The sequence below is a fragment of the Amblyraja radiata genome, chromosome 1 (assembly GCF_010909765.2).
Source record: "Amblyraja radiata isolate CabotCenter1 chromosome 1, sAmbRad1.1.pri, whole genome shotgun sequence".
Taxonomy (NCBI): domain Eukaryota; kingdom Metazoa; phylum Chordata; class Chondrichthyes; order Rajiformes; family Rajidae; genus Amblyraja; species Amblyraja radiata.
The window spans coordinates 141820827-141844768 of NC_045956.1; the positions used below are offsets into that span (position 1 = coordinate 141820827).

At 56.0% G+C, this 23942-nt stretch overlaps 1 protein-coding gene across 2 annotated transcripts in view; it reads left to right on the forward strand.

The window, feature by feature from the left end:
• Window positions 1–23942, forward strand: part of kif24 (kinesin family member 24) — a 94802-nt gene that overhangs the window by 8197 nt on the left and 62663 nt on the right. Inside the window, exon 2 of one of the 2 annotated variants that reach the window (XM_033031925.1) lies at window positions 2757–3343. In XM_033031925.1, the coding sequence (XP_032887816.1) occupies window positions 2775–3343 (569 nt within the window). In that variant the 5' untranslated portion in view covers window positions 2757–2774. The remainder of the gene's footprint in view (window positions 1–2756; window positions 3344–23942) is intronic. The other variant, XM_033031936.1, reaches the window with a different exon arrangement.

The following is a 23942-nucleotide window of genomic DNA, read 5'->3' on the forward strand; positions in this document are numbered from 1 at the left end:
ATATTAAAATCCGCGCGTGTGCAGATCTCTCCTCTCCTGCCAGTCAGCGCCACGCAGATTAGTCTTTTCTCCTGTCTCTCCGCGTCACGGTCCACCCCTTCCAGCGCCATTGCATCTTTACTGGAGCTGGGGATGGCCGGCGGAGGTTTCTAACTGGACACTATTTTCGGAGGGACAGGAAGCCCGGCGCGGGTGATGTCGCCAAACGGAAAGCGGAGAATCTGATCCCGGCGGAGGAGAAGTCCAGCGACCAGTGCCCGCTGTGAGTTCCCATTGCACCGTCAGCTCCAGCCCCATCCCCTCTGGTCCACCTCGCTGGCTCCTGCCCCCCTACCCCATGATACCCCCCTCTCCCCTATAACCCCCGTCTTTTCTCAGAGCTCTCTCCCCCCCGCCCACACACCCCCAGCGCACACACCTCTCCCCCCCCGCCCACCCTCCGCTGCCCACTCCCCCCACACATCCCCCTCCCCCACACATCCCCCCTCCCCCACACATCCCCCTCCCCCACACATCCCCCTCCCCCACACATCCCCCCTCCCCCAGATATCCCCCCATCCCCAGACATCCCCCCTCCCCCAGACATCCCCCCTCCCCCAGACATCCCCCCTCCCCCAGACATCCCCCCTCCCCCAGACATCCCCCCTCCCCCAGACATCCCCCCTCCCCCACACATCCCCCCATCCCCCACACATCCCCCCCCTCCCCCCCCCCCCCCTCCCCACACACTCCCTCCCCTCCCCACACACTCCCCATCCCCTCTGGTCCACCTCGCTGGCTCCTGCCCCCCTACCCCATGATACCCCCCTCTCCCCTACAACCCCCGTCTTTTCTCAGAGCTCCCTCCCCCCCCGCCCACACACCCCCAGCGCACACACCTCTCCCCCCCGCCCACCCTCCGCTGCCCACTCCCCCCACACATCCCCCCTCCCCCACACATCCCCTCCTCCCCCACACATCCCCTCCCCCACACATCCCCCCTCACCCCACACATCCCCCCCTCCCCACACAGCCCCCTCCCCCACACTCCCCCCTCCCCCAGACATCCCCCCTCCCCCAGACATCCCCTCCCCCAAACATCCCCCCCTCCCCCAAGACATCCCCCTCCCCCAGACAGACCCCCCCTCCCACGACATCCCCCCTCCCAGACATCCCCCCCCCCCCAGACATCCCACCTCCCCCAGACTACCACTCCCCCAACATCCCCCCTCCCCCACACATCCCCCTCCCCCACACATCCCCCCCCCTCCCCGCACACATACCCCCCCTCCCCCCACACCTTCCCCACCACTCCCCCCATCATCCCCCCCTCCCCCCCATCCCCACCCTCCTTCCCCCCCCACATCCCCCCCTCCCCACCCTCCCCCTCCCCCCCCACACACCCCCCCTCCCCCACCCCCCCCCCCCCCCACCCCCACCCCCCTCCCCCCCACACCCCCTCCCCCCCCCCCCCCCCCCTCCCCCCCACACCCCCCCCTCCCCCCCACCCTCCCCTTCCCCCCACACACTCCCCTCCCCCCACACACACCCCCCCCTCCCCACACACTCCCCCTCCCCCACACACTCCCCTTACCCCACACACTCCATGCCCCCCTCCCCACACACTCCATGCCCCCCTCCCCACCACTCCCCCCCCTCCCCCCACCCCCCCCCCTCCCCACACACTCCCACCACCTCCCCTCCCCGCACCACCACCCCCGCCACACACACACCCCCCCGCCACACACACCTCCCGCCACGGCAGCGGTAGGTCACGGCAGCGGTAGGTCACGGCAGCGGTTCCCCCCCCTCCCCCACTGGTTCCCGACAGCCCCCGCCTGAAGCCATCCACCTCCCCCTGCTGCAGAACGCAACAAAAAAGAATGGACTGAATCAATCTCGTCTTTAACGTTTAAATGTTTGTTATATTTTAAGAGTTATTCACATACTAATCTTTAATAAATCACTTTTCCTCTTGCCGTGCCCGTCAGCTGCGCCTATGCAGTAATGCCTGTGTGTTCTACGTCACAATGGGAACCCAATGAGCGGGAATGGCTGCGCCGCCAGAGAGCCACGAAGAGTGGATGGGGGGGGGGGGGGGTTGAGGGGGATGGAGTGATGGCAGGGCACTCCACCGGCCCCCGACAGCCCCCCTGTAGCCGCACCCCCGTGTCTGGCTGCAGGCCGCTCTTTCTCCCCCACCCCCCCCACTGACCTCCGACAGCCCTCGCCTGAAGCCGTCCCCCTCCCCCGGCTGTAGGACGCTCCCACCCCCACCGGACCCCGACAGCCCCCTCGCTCGGCCATAGAACGCTCACCCCTGGCCCCCCCCCTGAAACCGTCCCCCTCCCCCGCTGCAGTACGCTCCCCCCACCGGCCCCCGCCTGAAGCCGTCCCGTCCCCAGATGCAGGACGCTTTCCCCCCCCCCCCTCTCCCCGACAGCCCCCGCCTGAAGCTGTCCCCCTCCCCCAGCTGTAGGACTCTTTACCCCTCGACAGCCCCCTCCTGGAGCCATCCCCCTCCCCCGCTGCAGGATGCTCCCCCCCCCCGTTGGGGAATGGGTCGTGTTGGGGGACCAGGCCTCCCGTGTGACTGGGAACCAACGGATCTAACTTAGTCTAGTACGCTTCTAAAAGTGAGTAAATCCTATCCCAAAGAATCCTCCCTGAGATTAAAATTAATTACTATTTCACTCTTTACTGTTTTTTGAATATTTTAATTGTTTGTAACAAGTGAATGAAGATGATGTTCATTGCTCTATTTTCTATTTATCCAGCAGTACTGTAAATTTGTGATGATGTCTTCATGTCTCTACGAATGCCTGTGTGAAGCAAGACTGGAACAGTATTACACTAATTTTACTGCAATGGGTTTTTTGAAGTCTCAGGAGCTGGCTAAACTAACCATAAATGATTATTCTCTGCTCGGGATTCACAACCTGCAGGATCAAAAACGTTTGTTCCAGCTCATTCAAATCATTAAAGCTGTACAGGAAGATGAGCGTGATCATATTGCAAATATGGAACACACTCAAGCAGGCTCTCTTAACTTTTGTGTGGAGAATGTTAAGCCTGGTCCTCGACGACATTTGGATTTTGATTCCTCGACTGGTATCAGTGGGGCTCCTAGCTCCAGCAGTAATCCAAAGTTATCATCCGCTGCAAATCAGTGTCAGTGTACAGCTTCTAGATTATTGAAAACTCCTTCACCTGTTGACCAACTATCTGCCAGATCAGATCTAAAGGAAACACAATCGCTTCCTGAGGGAGGAGCAAAGGATGGTAGCAAGAATGAGATCCAAAACACACACATGATTTTGCACAATTCAGGATATAATTATGGACTGCCTCGTGCTGCCGTAAGGTATTTCAATGAATATTTCAACATTACATCATGTGCTTGTTAGTTTTTAAGATCTTTCACAAAATATAGTGAAGCCAAAATGCAATTATAAATATTATATTGTGGGGGAAAATGATGTATTAAAATAAAAAACATTGCAGATATGTTTTGAATTGAATCTAAGTGTGATAGATATTTATAGTCTGTTGGTACAGTTTAAAATAAGTGACTGATTTGAGAATAAGTTCCGCGTGCACGGTCCTCAGGTGTGTACTTTGAGTAAGACAATGTTTTTTATAAGTTTATTAGTTAAATCGAGTTAATTTACTTCAACATTCACTTCAGATTTCAGTTCAGATGATAAACAAGCAAACTTGTGGTGTGGAGGAGAGTGATATTTGTGGTGTGGAGGAGAGTGGTCATCATTGGCGGTCACTCGAAATACTCCATAGGGTAGGACGCCTGTGTGTGACTTTGTTTAATGTGGTGCACAGCCAGCCACCCCACGGTCCTTGACAGATCTCGGTCAGGATCCAGTGGCATGGAGTCCAAGATGAGCGGGAACCCTTTTCTGCTGCAGCCTTCATCTGCCTTCCCAGCCGTTGTGACGCAACACTAAAGTCAGCCATCATCCTCCGTCTGTTCCACCGTTGAGGTCTTGGTTGGATTGCTCTTTGTCAGGGACCTCCCCCTAGACCTTACCGCCATGGGTGGCCTTACTAGGGACATAGCTCCAGACAGCATCACTCTCAGGATCTCAGGACCACACAAGCTTCTCCACCACGACAAGGTGACAATCCACGGAGAAGGGAGGAGAGTGGTATTTGGCGAGCCTGTTGCTATCAGTGGCTCATTAATTTATGTCGGGAAAATTGGCTGCTGGCACTTGAGGGTATGAATGTGGATTCCTCGAGCTTGCTGGTCTTGAGTATGTGCAGTCATAGTAACGAGCAATGTGATACTGGCATTGGATTGAAAATATCGTACCACAGTTCAAAATCAACATCCGTAGAAGGCATGTTGCTGATTTGGAAAATATTTTCAGTTTCTGCTTAAAAAGTCTCTAAAGGTGAGAAAATGCAGCATTGCTGAGAAGATTGTGCATTCTGTGCCATGTGAGAAATCATGGATACTTCCAGTGAACTTGACAACCACGTGCAGGAAATGTCTCCATTTGCAGCAACTTGAATGTTGGGTTTTGACACGTGAGCAGCAAGTTTGTCTCATGGTGAAGCATCAATGAGCTTGACAACTTTGGGATAGCTCGTTTATGGAGGAAGACTTATGACAGCCAATTGTGCAGACAGAGGGGAGCATAGCAAGTATCCATTGTGTCACTTTTGCTCACTAACAGTTTTTTTTATTTCCTTCCCTGTTTTGGATTCCAGTGAGGGTAATGTACAGAGATGTGAATGTGGCACTGAGTGGGATGGCTGCACATGAGGAGAAGAAGAGCAACAAGAGTGCAGTAGTTCTATGAGATTTGATAGTTAGTGTAGTGTATTTTGGGTACTTGGAACTGACTTAAAAGAACTCTCAGATACAGGAGTAAACTCACAAGCTACTTTATTGCAGGACGCCACCTTGAGTCTCCTCTAGCGCATGCGTCCCCTCGCACAAGACATAACATATGCTAATTACATTATATACATTACACTGCTCCCCCTTTAACTTGGAGGCAGGTTACACAATTTACAGTATATACATTACACTGCTCCCCCTTTACATCCTCATAACTGTAAACTGTATCTAAACTTAGCACTTATAATGGTTCATTCCACTCATCTTTCTAATCACTCTAGCTCTACCTGTATCTCTGCCTCTTCCCTTTTTAAATATCCTAATCTAATTTGCAGATTTCTTCCTGTTCTTGATATTCTGTTAAAGTTAACATTTCCTCTGTTTCTGTTCCTTATTTGTAGGTGGGATCTGACACATGACTGCAGGTTTTCGTTTTTCAGTCGCTCTCTGTCGCTCAATTTCTTGGCGCTACGTATTTATCTGCTCTTGTTGTATAATGACATTCTGCAATGCATAAACATTTGTCCATTGCTCAGTGAAGGAAGCTCCATGCTGGACTATACTGAAGTGTCCTAATCGCAATCGGTCCTGCATACTTTTGTCTCGACCGACAAGCCTCTCTTCTTTAGACTTTTCTGTTAACAGCTTTTTGCTCATCGTCACACATTTATTTAACCGTTCTTAGCAACGTTTAAGCCTTTTCTGCTGTTCGTCTATTTGTCTTCTTAAATCACCTTTCTGGTTATTCATCAAGAAGTAGGATCTATACTGTCCTTGCAATACAGCAGTGGCCTTGATTTGCGCTCTGTATATTTCTCTTACTACATAAGCACGGTAGTGATACTGCACTACAACTGCTGTATAAATCGGTGTGAGGAAGTCTTTCCTATATCGTTTAAGCCTTTTGTATCGTTTCAGCCTTTTCTGTTGTGCATCTATTTGTCTCCTTAGGTCTTTCCTATACCAACTCATACGGAGTACTGACTGCACTTTTACAGTAGCTCTCTTTTGCTTAACCCACTGCCTAACCACCATATTCTTGTAGGCAGTCTGAATGGTAATAGTTGCATCCCTCATTGACTGATATTGCACAAACTGGGAATGCCCTATTTTGCATGCTTTGTACCATCTCTGGATCGAAATGACTGCTTGTCGCATAATTCTGTACCGTACCCTTAATCGGTAACCACGGTATGCAGCTTGCAGAGTGACTACAGCCGCCTTTTGCATCAAGAAATGCTTTCTTGTAATGCACATTCTTATGAATGACTTAATACAGCGTGCTGCCTTGGTTTTCTCTACCAATACTCTGGCTTTGATCCCGCGGTACAAGGCCTGAATACACACCACTGCTTCTCTCAAACTCTTATACTGTCTCACTTGGACATCTCTTATCTGACATGCTCTGTATCGTTGCTGTACAGCAATGGCAGACCAGCGTAGTTTCTTAAAATACTGACGCTGTTTATACATCTGATAATAAGTCTGTATGACCTGGACAGATTTATGCATGCCCCGCAGTTGCCTTCGAACAAGCATTCCACGGTAGGCTGCCTGAAGCAGTACAACGCTTCTGCGTACCTTCATGTAAGTTTTGCGATCACTTTCCATTTGAAGGTGTGCCCTATAATGGGTTTGTACTATTATAGCTGCCAATCTCATTGCCTTGTATTGACGGTATACTCTGTGCCTTCTAAATGCTGCTTGTATTACCGTTGCTGCCTTCTGTTTGTTCCGGATTTCTCTCTGTACCTTCATACCCCTGAATGCAGCTTGAATAGCTAGGGTTGCCCTTTGGATGGCAATTTCTCTTTGCCTTTGACTTCTGCCACTTTGCATTTGCCCATTGTTCCTTAGCACTTGACATGTGTCCCTTAGCACTTGACTTGTGTCCCTTTGCACTTGACTTGTGTCCTTTTGCACTTGACCTTTGTCCTTTTGCACTTGACTTTTGTCCTTTTGCCACTGACCGTTGTCCTTTTGCACTTGACCTTTGTCCTTTTGCACTTGACCTTTGTCCTTTTGCACTTGACCTTTGTCCTTTTGCACTTGACCTTTGTCCTTTTGCACTTGACCTTGGTCCTTTGAGAGACTCTCTGCCCTCTTTAGTTCAGGCTCCTTGCCTCTGGATACCCTTGGAGGTTTTAGCAAGAAATAAGCCATTAAAGCCTCCTTACACTCCTCATACATTTTATCTGTGGGCTTTGCTGGCAGCAGTAACATACGTAAGGTCTGATAACCCTCTCTTCCTAAGCCTTATATAAACCATGCTCTTCTTCTCCTCTGCAGCGATATCATTGGAAATGAAACAAGCCTCCAAGACTTCGGTCCATTTCTCAAAATTACACCCATAATCTAACTGGGGCACGTTTCCTACAATTTAAAAAGCCATGCTACCTGTTGCTATTCAGGTGCACTATCTTCTGTTCTCCCACTGTGTATTCTGCACTAGACTTAATCCTTCTACACACTAAGAAGTGATCCAGCCCACTGACTATTACTAATTCTTATAATAATAGATTTATACTATTAACCAACATTTCATGTTAATAGCATTGGCATTGAAGGTTCTGCACTCAGCTGGCTCTGTTCCTACCTTTCCAACAGATCCCACTTCATCTCTCTCCATAAACACACCTCTGCTACAGCCACAGTCACTCAAGGCGTTCCCCAAGGCTCCGTACTCGGCCCCCTCCTCTTCATCATCTACATCCTCCCCCTTGGTCAGATACTCCGCCACTTCAACCTCGACTTCCACTGTTACGCCGATGACACCCAGATCTATCCCCCCACAACCCCCCCCCCCCTCTCCCATATCAACTCCTGTTTGTCAGCTATAAAAACCTGGATGCAACATAACTTCCTCAAACTCAACAGCGATAAAACAGAATTCCTCCTCATAGGCTCCAAATCCACACTCAGCAAAATCAATAACCCCACTCTCACCATCGACGGCACCACTGTCTCCCCATCTCCCCAGGCCCGCAACCTTGGCGTAATCTTTGATTCCACCCTCTCCCTTGAGCCTCACATCCGCCATGTCATCAAAACCTCCTTCTTTCACCTCCGCAACATCGCCAAAATCAGACCCTCTCTCACACCTCCCGCTGCTGAAAGACTCACCCATGCCTTCATCTCCTCCCGACTGGACTATTGCAACTCACTTCTCCTTGGCATCAGCTCCACCTACATCAACCGACTCCAACTGGTCCAGAACGCAGCCGCCCGACTCATCACCCACACCAAATCCTGGCATCACATCACTCCAGTCCTCAAACAACTACACTGGCTTCCCATCTCCCCCCTACAAAATCCTGGTCCTCACCTACAAAGCCCTCCACCATCTGCCCCCCCCCCCCATATCTCACTGACCCCCTCTCCCCCTACCAACCCTCACGGTCCCTCAGATCCACATCAGCCGGTCTCCTCTCCATCCACAAGTTCAACCTCCGCAGTTTTGGGGACAGAGCCTTCTCCAGGGCAGCTCCCAGGCTCTGGAACTCCCTCCCCCAACTGATCCGCAATTCCATGTCCCTCACCATCTTCCAGTCCCGCCTCAAGACCCATCTCTTCACCTCTGCCTATCCTTAGCCCCACTTCCCCCTCCCTTTTCATCTGTGCTTGAATTGCCTCATATTGTGTTTTGAATTGAATTCTGTCTTTAATTTGTGTACTAGTCATGTCTACTATTTATTTCATTCCGCTTACATGTTTTTCCTCTACCTGCTAAATTTTTGTAAAGTGTCCTTGAGACTCTTGTAAGGCGCCCATAGATAAAATGTATTATTATTATTATTATTAATAGACATTTAGAACATTTTAACCATATTCATGCTATGCACACAGATTTACTATTAATAACAGTGACCAATGCATTACATCCAAACAGTCCTGCTTTTACTGTGAAGGAATAGTGAACAATGCATTACATTCAACAGTCCCGCTTTTACTTTGAAGGATTTCACTGGTCCAGCTTGTTGGCCTATCGACTCCGGTGACCTCTCGAGCTGTCCCCACCGGTATTTTTGCTGCTGGCCTTGCCAGACCTCCACTTTTGCAGCTTTTGCTGGCTCCTCCGGGCTTCACCGTTACTTTTGCTGCCGCTGGCTCGCTGCCAAGTCGACTCCCGCTGCTCTGCTGACTTGCCTGCCCGCTGTCTCCACAGCCCTCACGACCAGGCTGACTCTACTCCCGACCGGGCTGAAGTGCTTAGTGCTGTCCTGCTTCTCTCGTGCGGACCCACTCTTTGCTCGGGGCTGGACTTCCTCTCACGTCCGGGCTTTTCCCCTCGGCCAGTCCGCTTCTCTTGCGCGGCCGGACCCTCTTTTCTGCTCACGGTCGGGCTGACTCTGCTCCCGACTGGGCTTTCTCTGCTCACGGCCGTCTCTTGCGACCGGGCTTTCTCTCACGACCAGTCCGCTTCTCACGCGGCCGGCTTTCTCCCTCGACCGGGTTGACTTTTCTCCCAGCCGGGCTGACTCCGTTTCGTCGGTGGCTTCACTGGACCTGTCCATGACGTACCCGGTACTAGGCCCTCACTCGACGTCGTTGGCGACTCCTGGGCCTGGAAAACGTCCGAAGTCGGTGGCGGCTACAGGGCCTCTTCTGCCCCTTTGCCTTGGTTACACAGCCCTGGAAAATGTTCCAGGTATGTTGACACCATCGCTGTCCTGCTGGTTAGGCTTCCAGCTTTCGGCTGCTTTCTTCGGTGACACTTACTTACTGCCCCACTTGTTTTCCTTGCTTCCTGTTCCGACCTTTCTTTTCTTTGGCGCCAATTCAAAACCATTTGGCGCCAAATCTTTGGCTTGGTGCCGTTCCACTTTGTTTCCAAACGCCACTTTTTTTTTTCTGACAGTCCTTCTTCTTTCCTTTTCTGTTCTTTTATCCTCTTCGTGCTGTTGTTGTGTGTTTTGGTGTAACAATTCACCTAAAACTTATACAAAGACTATTCAGCTTGAGGAATTTGACAAAGGAAAACTCAGTCTAAAATGAGTAACAATCCGAAGGACGACATCTTGCCATGTAGACACAACATAGAGATAGCCTGACAAAACTCGCCGACTTGTACAGCTGATGTTTTAAATGCAGCCCCCGGCATAGAGGGATCTGCAGGCCTCTCTTGTCCGCTTGCAAACAACTGCGACACAACTCTGTATCTACAGTTTAAACTGTTAAACAATACTGCGTGTTGCAAAACAGTCCTGTGGGTGAGTTCACAAACTCTATCCCATCCTCGTCGCCAATTGTAGTGTATTTTGGGTACTTGGAACTGACTTAAAAGAACTCTCAGATACAGGAGTAAACTCACAAGCTACTTTATTGCAGGACGCCACCTTGAGTCTCCTCTAGCGCATGCGTCCCCTCGCACAAGACATAACATATGCTAATTACATTATATACATTACAGTTAGGAGGTAGATGTGGTCAGAGGTGGCGCTTCAAGTTGGTAAATTGCCTGCCTGTTACCAGGTTGGAAGATGACTTTCGTCATGAAGTATTGTCATAGTGGAGTTGGTTGGTGAGTCGGGGATAAAGGGGATGGCAGCCAAAGAGGAGAGTTAGGAGGGATCAAAACAAAGCTTGAAGAGGAACATGCAAATATAATGAACGAAATAGATAAACAGTTAAAATATTTAAGCAGAATAATTTGGTTAGAATATAAATAAAAACATTAAAAGGCCAACATGGAAAGATAGAAACATAGAAAATAGGTGCAGGAGTAGGCCCTTCGAGCCAGCACTGCTGTTTAATATGATCATGGCTGATCATCCAAAATCAGTACCCTGTTCTGACTTTTTCCCCATATCCCTTGATTCCCTCAGCCCTAAGAGCTAAATCTAACTCTCTCTTGAAAACATCCAGTGAATTGGCACTAGACTTAATCCTTCTACACACTAAGAAGTGATCCAGCCCACTGACTATTACTAATTCTTATAATAATAGATTTATACTATTAACCAACATTTCATGTTAATAGCATTGGCATTGAAGGTTCTGCACTCAGCTGGCTCTGTTCCTACCTTTCCAACAGATCCCACTTCATCTCTCTCCATAAACACACCTCTGCTACAGCCACAGTCACTCAAGGCGTTCCCCAAGGCTCCGTACTCGGCCCCCTCCTCTTCATCATCTACATCCTCCCCCTTGGTCAGATACTCCGCCACTTCAACCTCGACTTCCACTGTTACGCCGATGACACCCAGATCTATCCCCCCACAACCCCCCCCCCCCCTCTCCCATATCAACTCCTGTTTGTCAGCTATAAAAACCTGGATGCAACATAACTTCCTCAAACTCAACAGCGATAAAACAGAATTCCTCCTCATAGGCTCCAAATCCACACTCAGCAAAATCAATAACCCCACTCTCACCATCGACGGCACCACTGTCTCCCCATCTCCCCAGGCCCGCAACCTTGGCGTAATCTTTGATTCCACCCTCTCCCTTGAGCCTCACATCCGCCATGTCATCAAAACCTCCTTCTTTCACCTCCGCAACATCGCCAAAATCAGACCCTCTCTCACACCTCCCGCTGCTGAAAGACTCACCCATGCCTTCATCTCCTCCCGACTGGACTATTGCAACTCACTTCTCCTTGGCATCAGCTCCACCTACATCAACCGACTCCAACTGGTCCAGAACGCAGCCGCCCGACTCATCACCCACACCAAATCCTGGCATCACATCACTCCAGTCCTCAAACAACTACACTGGCTTCCCATCTCCCACCTACAAAATCCTGGTCCTCACCTACAAAGCCCTCCACCATCTGCCCCCCCCCCCATATCTCACTGACCTCCTCTCCCCCTACCAACCCTCACGGTCCCTCAGATCCACATCAGCCGGTCTCCTCTCCATCCACAAGTTCAACCTCCGCAGTTTTGGGGACAGAGCCTTCTCCAGGGCAGCTCCCAGGCTCTGGAACTCCCTCCCCCAACTGATCCGCAATTCCATGTCCCTCACCATCTTCCAGTCCCGCCTCAAGACCCATCTCTTCACCTCTGCCTATCCTTAGCCCCACTTCCCCCTCCCTTTTCATCTGTGCTTGAATTGCCTCATATTGTGTTTTGAATTGAATTCTGTCTTTAATTTGTGTACTAGTCATGTCTACTATTTATTTCATTCCGCTTACATGTTTTTCCTCTACCTGCTAAATTTTTGTAAAGTGTCCTTGAGACTCTTGTAAGGCGCCCATAGATAAAATGTATTATTATTATTATTATTAATAGACATTTAGAACATTTTAACCATATTCATGCTATGCACACAGATTTACTATTAATAACAGTGACCAATGCATTACATCCAAACAGTCCTGCTTTTACTGTGAAGGAATAGTGAACAATGCATTACATTCAACAGTCCCGCTTTTACTTTGAAGGATTTCACTGGTCCAGCTTGTTGGCCTATCGACTCCGGTGACCTCTCGAGCTGTCCCCACCGGTATTTTTGCTGCTGGCCTTGCCAGACCTCCACTTTTGCAGCTTTTGCTGGCTCCTCCGGGCTTCACCGTTACTTTTGCTGCCGCTGGCTCGCTGCCAAGTCGACTCCCGCTGCTCTGCTGACTTGCCTGCCCGCTGTCTCCACAGCCCTCACGACCAGGCTGACTCTACTCCCGACCGGGCTGAAGTGCTTAGTGCTGTCCTGCTTCTCTCGTGCGGACCCACTCTTTGCTCGGGGCTGGACTTCCTCTCACGTCCGGGCTTTTCCCCTCGGCCAGTCCGCTTCTCTTGCGCGGCCGGACCCTCTTTTCTGCTCACGGTCGGGCTGACTCTGCTCCCGACTGGGCTTTCTCTGCTCACGGCCGTCTCTTGCGACCGGGCTTTCTCTCACGACCAGTCCGCTTCTCACGCGGCCGGCTTTCTCCCTCGACCGGGTTGACTTTTCTCCCAGCCGGGCTGACTCCGTTTCGTCGGTGGCTTCACTGGACCTGTCCATGACGTACCCGGTACTAGGCCCTCACTCGACGTCGTTGGCGACTCCTGGGCCTGGAAAACGTCCGAAGTCGGTGGCGGCTACAGGGCCTCTTCTGCCCCTTTGCCTTGGTTACACAGCCCTGGAAAATGTTCCAGGTATGTTGACACCATCGCTGTCCTGCTGGTTAGGCTTCCAGCTTTCGGCTGCTTTCTTCGGTGACACTTACTTACTGCCCCACTTGTTTTCCTTGCTTCCTGTTCCGACCTTTCTTTTCTTTGGCGCCAATTCAAAACCATTTGGCGCCAAATCTTTTGGCTTGGTGCCGTTCCACTTTGTTTCCAAACGCCACTTTTTTTTTTCTGACAGTCCTTCTTCTTTCCTTTTCTGTTCTTTTATCCTCTTCGTGCTGTTGTTGTGTGTTTTGGTGTAACAATTCACCTAAAACTTATACAAAGACTATTCAGCTTGAGGAATTTGACAAAGGAAAACTCAGTCTAAAATGAGTAACAATCCGAAGGACGACATCTTGCCATGTAGACACAACATAGAGATAGCCTGACAAAACTCGCCGACTTGTACAGCTGATGTTTTAAATGCAGCCCCCGGCATAGAGGGATCTGCAGGCCTCTCTTGTCCGCTTGCAAACAACTGCGACACAACTCTGTATCTACAGTTTAAACTGTTAAACAATACTGCGTGTTGCAAAACAGTCCTGTGGGTGAGTTCACAAACTCTATCCCATCCTCGTCGCCAATTGTAGTGTATTTTGGGTACTTGGAACTGACTTAAAAGAACTCTCAGATACAGGAGTAAACTCACAAGCTACTTTATTGCAGGACGCCACCTTGAGTCTCCTCTAGCGCATGCGTCCCCTCGCACAAGACATAACATATGCTAATTACATTATATACATTACAGTTAGGAGGTAGATGTGGTCAGAGGTGGCGCTTCAAGTTGGTAAATTGCCTGCCTGTTACCAGGTTGGAAGATGACTTTCGTCATGAAGTATTGTCATAGTGGAGTTGGTTGGTGAGTCGGGGATAAAGGGGATGGCAGCCAAAGAGGAGAGTTAGGAGGGATCAAAACAAAGCTTGAAGAGGAACATGCAAATATAATGAACGAAATAGATAAACAGTTAAAATATTTAAGCAGAATAATTTGGTTAGAATATAAATAAAAACATTAAAAGGCCAACATGGAAAGATAGAAACATAGAAAATAGGTGCAGGAGTAGGCCCTTCGAGCCAGCACTGCTGTTTAATATGATCATGGCTGATCATCCAAAATCAGTACCCTGTTCTGACTTTTTCCCCATATCCCTTGATTCCCTCAGCCCTAAGAGCTAAATCTAACTCTCTCTTGAAAACATCCAGTGAATTGGCACTAGACTTAATCCTTCTACACACTAAGAAGTGATCCAGCCCACTGACTATTACTAATTCTTATAATAATAGATTTATACTATTAACCAACATTTCATGTTAATAGCATTGGCATTGAAGGTTCTGCACTCAGCTGGCTCTGTTCCTACCTTTCCAACAGATCCCACTTCATCTCTCTCCATAAACACACCTCTGCTACAGCCACAGTCACTCAAGGCGTTCCCCAAGGCTCCGTACTCGGCCCCCTCCTCTTCATCATCTACATCCTCCCCCTTGGTCAGATACTCCGCCCCTTCAACCTCGACTTCCACTGTTACGCCGATGACACCCAGATCTATCCCCCCACAACCCCCCCCCCCCTCTCCCATATCAACTCCTGTTTGTCAGCTATAAAAACCTGGATGCAACATAACTTCCTCAAACTCAACAGCGATAAAACAGAATTCCTCCTCATAGGCTCCAAATCCACACTCAGCAAAATCAATAACCCCACTCTCACCATCGACGGCACCACTGTCTCCCCATCTCCCCAGGCCCGCAACCTTGGCGTAATCTTTGATTCCACCCTCTCCCTTGAGCCTCACATCCGCCATGTCATCAAAACCTCCTTCTTTCACCTCCGCAACATCGCCAAAATCAGACCCTCTCTCACACCTCCCGCTGCTGAAAGACTCACCCATGCCTTCATCTCCTCCCGACTGGACTATTGCAACTCACTTCTCCTTGGCATCAGCTCCACCTACATCAACCGACTCCAACTGGTCCAGAACGCAGCCGCCCGACTCATCACCCACACCAAATCCTGGCATCACATCACTCCAGTCCTCAAACAACTACACTGGCTTCCCATCTCCCACCTACAAAATCCTGGTCCTCACCTACAAAGCCCTCCACCATCTGCCCCCCCCCCCCCCATATCTCACTGACCTCCTCTCCCCCTACCAACCCTCACGGTCCCTCAGATCCACATCAGCCGGTCTCCTTTCCATCCACAAGTTCAACCTCCGCAGTTTTGGGGACAGAGCCTTCTCCAGGGCAGCTCCCAGGCTCTGGAACTCCCTCCCCCAACTGATCCACAATTCCATGTCCCTCACCATCTTCCAGTCCCGCCTCAAGACCCATCTCTTCACCTCTGCCTATCCTTAGCCCCACTTCCCCCTCCCTTTTCATCTGTGCTTGAATTGCCTCATATTGTGTTTTGAATTGAATTCTGTCTTTAATTTGTGTACTAGTCATGTCTACTATTTATTTCATTCCGCTTACATGTTTTTCCTCTACCTGCTAAATTTTTGTAAAGTGTCCTTGAGACTCTTGTAAGGCGCCCATAGATAAAATGTATTATTATTATTATTATTAATAGACATTTAGAACATTTTAACCATATTCATGCTATGCACACAGATTTACTATTAATAACAGTGACCAATGCATTACATCCAAACAGTCCTGCTTTTACTGTGAAGGAATAGTGAACAATGCATTACATTCAACAGTCCCCGCTTTTACTTTGAAGGATTTCACTGGTCCAGCTTGTTGGCCTATCGACTCCGGTGACCTCTCGAGCTGTCCCCACCGGTATTTTTGCTGCTGGCCTTGCCAGACCTCCACTTTTGCAGCTTTTGCTGGCTCCTCCGGGCTTCACCGTTACTTTTGCTGCCGCTGGCTCGCTGCCAAGTCGACTCCCGCTGCTCTGCTGACTTGCCTGCCCGCTGTCTCCACAGCCCTCACGACCAGGCTGACTCTACTCCCGACCGGGCTGAAGTGCTTAGTGCTGTCCTGCTTCTCTCGTGCGGACCCACTCTTTGCTCGGGGCTGGACTTCCTCTCACGTCCGGGCTTTTCCCCTCGGCCAGTCCGCTTCTCTTGCGCGGCCGGACCCTCTTTTCTGCTCACGGTCGGGCTGACTCTGCTCCCGACTGGGCTTTCTCTGCTCACGGCCGTCTCTTGCGACCGGGCTTTCTCTCACGACCAGTCCGCTTCTCACGCGGCCGGCTTTCTCCCTCGACCGGGTTGACTTTTCTCCCAGCCGGGCTGACTCCGTTTCGTCGGTGGCTTCACTGGACCTGTCCATGACGTACCCGGTACTAGGCCCTCACTCGACGTCGTTGGCGACTCCTGGGCCTGGAAAACGTCCGAAGTCGGTGGCGGCTACAGGGCCTCTTCTGCCCCTTTGCCTTGGTTACACAGCCCTGGAAAATGTTCCAGGTATGTTGACACCATCGCTGTCCTGCTGGTTAGGCTTCCAGCTTTCGGCTGCTTTCTTCGGTGACACTTACTTACTGCCCCACTTGTTTTCCTTGCTTCCTGTTCCGACCTTTCTTTTCTTTGGCGCCAATTCAAAACCATTTGGCGCCAAATCTTTTGGCTTGGTGCCGTTCCACTTTGTTTCCAAACGCCACTTTTTTTTTCTGACAGTCCTTCTTCTTTCCTTTTCTGTTCTTTTATCCTCTTCGTGCTGTTGTTGTGTGTTTTGGTGTAACAATTCACCTAAAACTTATACAAAGACTATTCAGCTTGAGGAATTTGACAAAGGAAAACTCAGTCTAAAATGAGTAACAATCCGAAGGACGACATCTTGCCATGTAGACACAACATAGAGATAGCCTGACAAAACTCGCCGACTTGTACAGCTGATGTTTTAAATGCAGCCCCCGGCATAGAGGGATCTGCAGGCCTCTCTTGTCCGCTTGCAAACAACTGCGACACAACTCTGTATCTACAGTTTAAACTGTTAAACAATACTGCGTGTTGCAAAACAGTCCTGTGGGTGAGTTCACAAACTCTATCCCATCCTCGTCGCCAATTGTAGTGTATTTTGGGTACTTGGAACTGACTTAAAAGAACTCTCAGATACAGGAGTAAACTCACAAGCTACTTTATTGCAGGACGCCACCTTGAGTCTCCTCTAGCGCATGCGTCCCCTCGCACAAGACATAACATATGCTAATTACATTATATACATTACAGTTAGGAGGTAGATGTGGTCAGAGGTGGCGCTTCAAGTTGGTAAATTGCCTGCCTGTTACCAGGTTGGAAGATGACTTTCGTCATGAAGTATTGTCATAGTGGAGTTGGTTGGTGAGTCGGGGATAAAGGGGATGGCAGCCAAAGAGGAGAGTTAGGAGGGATCAAAACAAAGCTTGAAGAGGAACATGCAAATATAATGAACGAAATAGATAAACAGTTAAAATATTTAAGCAGAATAATTTGGTTAGAATATAAATAAAAACATTAAAAGGCCAACATGGAAAGATAGAAACATAGAAAATAGGTGCAGGAGTAGGCCCTTCGAGCCAGCACTGCTGTTTAATATGATCATGGCTGATCATCCAAAATCAGTACCCTGTTCTGACTTTTTCCCCATATCCCTTGATTCCCTCAGCCCTAAGAGCTAAATCTAACTCTCTCTTGAAAACATCCAGTGAATTGGCCTCCGCCTTCTGTGGCAGAGAATTCCACAGTTTCACAACTGTCTGGGTGAAAAAGTTTTTCCTCATCTCAGTCCTAAATAGCCTACCCTTTATTCTTAAACTGTGACCCCTGGTTCTGGACTCCCCCAACTTCGGAAACATTTTTCTGCATCTACCCTGCCCAATCCTTTGAGTTGTTATATGTTTCTATAAGATCCCTGTCATCTTTCTAGATTCCAGCGAATACAAGCCCAGTCGACCCTTTCATTGAAAGCAAACGCGTCTAAGTGCATGTTGTATTTGCAACATGGTGGATGATTTAACAGCACAAATAGTCAGAAATGAATCTATTGCACAATTGTGGCTGTGTGGTGACTGAAGCTGGGAACTCAATACTCCAGGGCACTTGGAAGTACAGGCATAAAAGAAAAGGATGTGGGATGACACCCTTTTAATAAGAGATGACTTGCAGTACAGTATTTAGAAAGGCATGGCAGTTAATGATATAGAATTACATCAGTTTGGGTGGTGCTAAACAACAGCAGGAGACAGAAAATATTGATGGGAATTGCATTTGTTGTGATGAAGGACAATATAAAGGAGTTTAGAGGTTCATGATCTGAGGTAATAAGGGCCTTCATCTACATTTAGGCTGGGCAAATCAAATTAGTACAACAATATCTATCTATCCATCCTCTCTGCCCCCTCCCCTCTCTGCCCCCTCCCCTCTCTGCCCCCTCCCCTCTCTGCCCCCTCCCCTCTCTGCCCCCTCCCCTCTCTGCCCCCTCCCCTCTCTGCCCCCTCCCCTCTCTGCCCCCTCCCCTCTCTGGCCCCCTCCCCTCTCTGCCCCCTCCCCTCTCTGCCCCCTCCCCTCTCTGCCCCCTCCCCTCTCTGCCCCCTCCCCTCTCTGCCCCCTCCCCTCTCTGCCCCCTACCCTCTCTCTGCCCCCTACCCTCTCTGCCCCCTACCCTCTCTGCCCCCTACCCTCTCTGCCCCCTACCCTCTCTGCCCCCTACCCTCTCTGCCCCCTACCCTCTCTGCCCCCTACCCTCTCTGCCCCCCCTCCCCTCTCTGCCCCCCCTCCCCCTCGGCCCCCCCTCCCCTCTCTGCCCCCCCCTCCCCTCTCTGCCCCCCCCTCCCCTCTCTGCCCCCCCCTCCCCTCTCTGCCCCCCCCTCCCCTCTCTGCCCCCCCCTCCCCTCTCTGCCCCCCCCCTCCCCTCGCTGCCCCCCCCTCCCTCTCTGCCCCCCCCTCCCCTCTCTGCCCCCCCCTCCCCTCTCTGCCCCCCCTGCCCCTCTCTGCCCCCCCCCTCCCCTCGCTCTGCCCCCCCCTCCCCTCTCTGCCCCCCCTCCCCTCTCTGCCGCCCCCTCCCCTCTCTGCCCCCCCCTCCCTCTCTCCCCCCCCCCTCCCCTCTCTGCCCCCCCTCCCCTCTCTGCCCCCCCTCCCCTCTCTGCCCCCCCTCCCCTCTCTGCCCCCCCTCCCCTCTCTGCCCCCCTCCCCTCTCTGCCCCCCCTCCCCTCTCTGCCCCCCCTCCCCTCTCTGCCCCCCCCCCTCTCTGCCCTCTCTGCCCCCCCTCCCCTCTCTGCCCTCTCTGCCCCCCCTCCCCTCTCTGCCCCCCCCTCCCCTCTCTGCCCCCCCTCCCTCTCTGCCCCCCCCCTCCCTCTCTGCCCCACCCCCCCCCTCTCTTCCCCCCCCTCCCTCTCTGGCCCCCCCCCTCCCCTCTCTGCCCCCCCCCCCCTCCCTCTCTGCCCCCCCCTCCCCCCTCTGCCCCCCCCTCCTCCCCTCTCCCCCCCCTCCCTCCCTCTCTGCCCCCCCCTCCCTCCCTCTCTGCCCCCCCTCCCTCCCTCTCTGCCCCCCCCTCCCTCTCTGCCCCCCCCCTCCCCTCTCTCTCTGCCCCCCCCCCCTCCCCTCTCTCCCCCCCCTCCCCCCTCCCCCCCTCTCCCCCCCCCCTCCCCCTCTCTCCCCCTCCCCTCTCCCCCCCCCCTTCCCTCTCTCCCCCCCTTCCCTCTCTGCCCCCCCTCCCTCTCTGCCCCCCCCTCCCCTCTCTCTGCCCCCCCTCCCCTCTCTCCCCCCCTCCCCTCTCTGCCCTCCCCTCCCCTCTCTGCCCTCCCCCTCCCCTCTCTCGCCCCCCCCCTCCCCTCTCTGCCCCCCCCCTCCCCCCTGCCCTCTCTCCCTCTCTGCCCCCCCCCCTCCCCTCTCTGCCCCCCCCTCTCCCCCTCTCTGCCCCCCCCTCCCCTCTCTGCCCCCCCCTCCCCTCTCTGCCCCCCCCTCCCCTCTCTGCCCCCCCCTCCCTCTCTGCCCCCCCCCTCCCCTCTCTGCCCCCCCCCCCTCTCTGCTCTCCCCCCCCCCCTCTCTGCCCCCCCTCCCCTCTCTCTCCCCCCCCCCCTCCCCCTCTCTCCCCCCTCCCCTCTGCTGCCCCCCCTCCCCTCTCTGCCCCCCCTCCCCTCTCTGCCCCCCCCCCTCCCCTCTCTGCCCCCCCCTCCCCTCTCTGCCCCCTCCCCTCTCTGCCCCCTCCCCTCTCTGCCCCCTCCCCTCTCTCTCTGCCCCCTCCCCTCTCTGCCCCCTACCCTCTCTGCCCCCTCCCCTCTCTGCCCCCCCTACCCTCTCTGCCCCCCCCTCCCCTCTCTGCCCCCCCCTCCCCTCTCTGCCCCCCCCCCCTCCCCTCTCTGCCCCCCCCTCCCCTCTCTCTCTGCCCCCCCCTCCCCTCTCTCCCCCCCCCCTCCCCTCTCTGCCCCCCCCCCCCCCTCTCTCCCCCCCCCCTCCCCTCTCTGCCCCCCCCCTCCCCTCTCTGCCCCCCCTCCCCTCTCTGCCCCCCCCCCCTCTCTCTGCCCCCCCCTCCCCTCTCTGCCCCCCCCCTCCCCTCTCTGCCCCCCCCCTCCCCTCTCTGCCCCCCCCCCCCCCCTCTCTGCCCCCCCCCCCCCCTCTCTGCCCCCCCCCCCCTCTCTCTGCCCCCCCCCCCCCTCTCTGCCCCCCCCCCCCTCTCTGCCCCCCTCCCCTCTCTGCTCCCCTCCCCTCTCTGCCCCCCCCTCCCCTCTCTCTGCCCCCCCCCCCTCCCCTCTCTGCCCCCCCCCCCTCTCTGCCCCCCCCTCCCCTCTCTCCCCCCCCTCCCCTCTCTGCTCTGCCCCCCTCCCCCTCCCCTCTCTGCCCCCCCCCTCCCCTCTCTGCCCCCCCCCCTCCTCCTCTCTCTGCCCCCCCCCCCCCTCTCTGCCCCCCCTCCCCTCTCTGCCCCCCCTCCCCTCTCTGCCCCCCCTCCCCTCTCTGCCCCCCCCTCCCCTCTCTGCCCCCCCTCCCCTCTCTGCCCCCCCCTCCCCTCTCTGCCCCCCCCTCCCCTCTCTGCCCCCCCTCCCCTCTCTGCCCCCCCGCCATCTCTGCCCCCCCTCCCCTCTCTGCGCCCCCCTCCCCTCTCTGCCCCCCTCCCCTCTCTGCCCCCCCTCCCCTCTCTGCCCCCCTCCCCTCTCTGCCCCCCCTCCCCTCTTCTGCTCTGCCCCCCCTCCCCTCTCTGCCCCCCCTCCCCTCTCTGCCCCCCTCCCCTCTCTGCCCCCCTCCCCTCTCCTGCTGCTGCCCCCCCTCCCTCTCTGCCCCCCCCTCCCCTCTCTGCCCCCCCTCCTCCTCCTCTGCCCCCCCCTCTCCCTCCCTGCTCTGCCCCCCCCTCCCTCCCTCTCTGCCCCCCCTCCCTCCCTCTCTGCCCCCCCTCCCTCCCTCTCTGCCCCCCCTCCCTCCCTCTCGCCGCCCCCTGACACCCTCCCTCTCTGCTGCCCCCCCCCCTCCCCTCTCTTGCCCCCCTCCCCTCTCCTGCCCCCCCCCTCCCCTCTCTCGGCCCCCACCCCTCCCTCTCTGCCCCCCCCCTCCCCTCTCTGCCCCCCCCCTCCCCTCTCTGCCCCCCCCTCCCCTCTCTGCCCCCCCTCCCCTCTCTGCCCCCCCTCCCCTCCTGCCTCCCCTCCCCTCTCTTCTGCCCCCCCTCCCCTCTCTGCCCCCCCCTCCCCTCTCTGCCCCCCCCTCCCCTCTCTGCCCCCCCTCCCCTCTCTGCCCCCCCCTCCCCTCTCTGGCCCCCCCCTCCCCTCTCTGCCCCCCCCCCCCTCTCTGCTCTGCCCCCCTCCCCTCTCTGCCCCCCCCCTCCCTCTCTGCCCCCCCCCCCCCCTCTGCCCCCCCCCCCCCCTCTGCTCTGGGCCCCCCCCCCCTCCTGCCCCCCCCTCCCCTCTCTGCCCCCCCCTCCCCTCTCTGCCCCCCTCCCCTCTCTGCCCCCCCTCCCCTCTCTGCCCCCCCTCCCCTCTCTGCCCCCCCCTCCCCTCTCTTCCCCCCTCCCTCTCTGCCCCCTCCCCTCTCTGCCCCCTCCCCTCTCTGCCCCCTCCCCTCTCTGGCCCCTCCCCTCTCTGCCCCCTCCCCTCTCTGCCCCCTCCCCTCTCTGCCCCCTACCCTCTCTGCCCCCTACCCTCTCTGCCCCCCCTCCCCTCTCTGCCCCCCCCCCCCTCTCTGCCCCCCCCTCCCCTCTCTGCCCCCCCCCCCCTCCTCCTCTCTGCCCCCCCCTCCCCCTCTCCCCCCCCCTCCCTCTCTCTGCCCCCCCCCCCCCTCTCTCTGCCCCCCCCCCCCCTCTCTGCCCCCCCTCCCCTCTCTGCCCCCCTCTCCCCTCTCCCCCCCCCTCCCCCCTCTTCCCCCCCCTCCCCTCTCCGCCCCCCCCTCCCCTCTCTCCCCCCCCCTCCCTCCCCCCCCCCTTCCCTCTCTCCCCCCCCTTCCCTCTCTGCCCCCCCCCTCCCCTCTCTCCCCCCCCCCCCCCTCTCTGCCCCCCCCCCCCCCTCTCTGCCCCCCCCTCCCCTCTCTCCCCCCCCCCTCTCCCCCCCCTCCCTCTCTGCCCCCCCCTCCCCTCTCTTCCCCCCCCTCCCCTCTTCTTCCCCCCCTCCCCTCTCTGCCCCCCCCTCCCCTCTCTGCCCCCCCCCCTCCCCTCTCCCCTCTCTCCCCCCCCCTCCCCTCTCTGCCCCCCCTCCCCTCTCCTGCCCCCCCTCCCCTCTCTGCCACCCCCTCCCCTCTCTGCCTCCCTCGTCTGCCCCCCCTACCCTCTCTGCCCCCCCTCCCCTCTCTGCCCCCCTCCCCTCTCTGCTCCCCTCCCCTCTCTGCCCCCCCCTCCCCTCTCTGCCCCCCCCTCCCCTCTCTGCCCCCCCCCTCCCCTCTCTGCTCCCCCCCTCCCCTCTCTGCCCCCCCTGCCCCTCTCTGCCCCCCCTCCCCTCTCTGGCCCCCCTCCCCTCTCGCCCCCCTCCCCTCTCTGCCCCCCCTCCCCTCTCTGCCCCCCCTCCCCTCTCTGCCCCCCCTCCCCTATCTCTGCCCCCCCTCCCCTCTCTGCCCCCCTCCCCTCTCTGCCCCCCTCCCCTCTCTGCCCCCCCTCCCCTCTTCTGCCCCCCCTCCCCTCTCTGCCCCCCCCTCCCCTCTCTTGCCCCCTCCCCTCTCTGCCCCCCTCCCTCTCTGCCCCCCCCTCCCCCTCTGCTGCCCCCTCCCTCTCTGCCCCCTCCCCTCTCTGCCCCCTCCCCTCTCTGCCCCCTCCCCTCTCTGCCCCCTCCCCTCTCTGCCCCCTCCCCTCTCTGCCCCCTCCCCTCTCTGCCCCCTACCCTCTCTTGCCCCCCCTCCCCTCTCTGCCCCCCCCTCCCCTCTCTGCCCCCCCCTCCCCTCTCTGCCCCCCCCTCCCCTCTCTGCCCCCCCCTCCCCTCTCTGCCCCCCCCTCCCCTCTCTTCCCCCCCTCCCCTCTCTGCCCCCCTCCCCTCTCTGCCCCCCCTCCCCTCTCTGCCCCCCCTCCCCTCTCTGCCCCCCTCCCCTCTCTGCCCCCCCCCCCCTCTCTGCCCCCCCTCCCCTCTCTGCCCCCCCTCCCCTCTCTGCCCCCCCTCCCTCCCTCTCTGCCCCCCTCCCTCCCTCTCTGCCCCCCCTCCCTCCCTCTCTGCCCCCCCTCCCTCCCTCTCTGCCCCCCCTCCCTCCCTCTCTGCCCCCCCCTCCCTCCCTCTCTGCCCCCCCTCCCTCCCTCTCTGCATCTCCTCACTGTGATGGAGGCAAAAGTCTTAGGTCTGCAGTCTCTTCACTCCTCTTCTCCCTCTGCGCTGAGGCGATACCCACCGGGCGATGTTATAAATCAGTCCCGCGGCTCAAACACCGCGGCCCGGGGTCGAAGCTGCCGCCCACCAGTCCTGCAGACGCAGCCGCTGGCCCGCGGCCAAACCCCGGACTCAGGCCACCACCGCCAGAACACCGTCCCAGCCACCCTCACGTGAGTACCGTGCCATCTTCAGCCTCGGGCTGGGCCGCCCCCGACATGGGTGCCGAACCTCCCCCGGGCCGGGCCGCCCAGACATGGGCGTCGCTTCTTCCCCGGGCCGGGCCGCCCTGACTTGGGCGTCGCTTCTCCCCCCGGCCGGG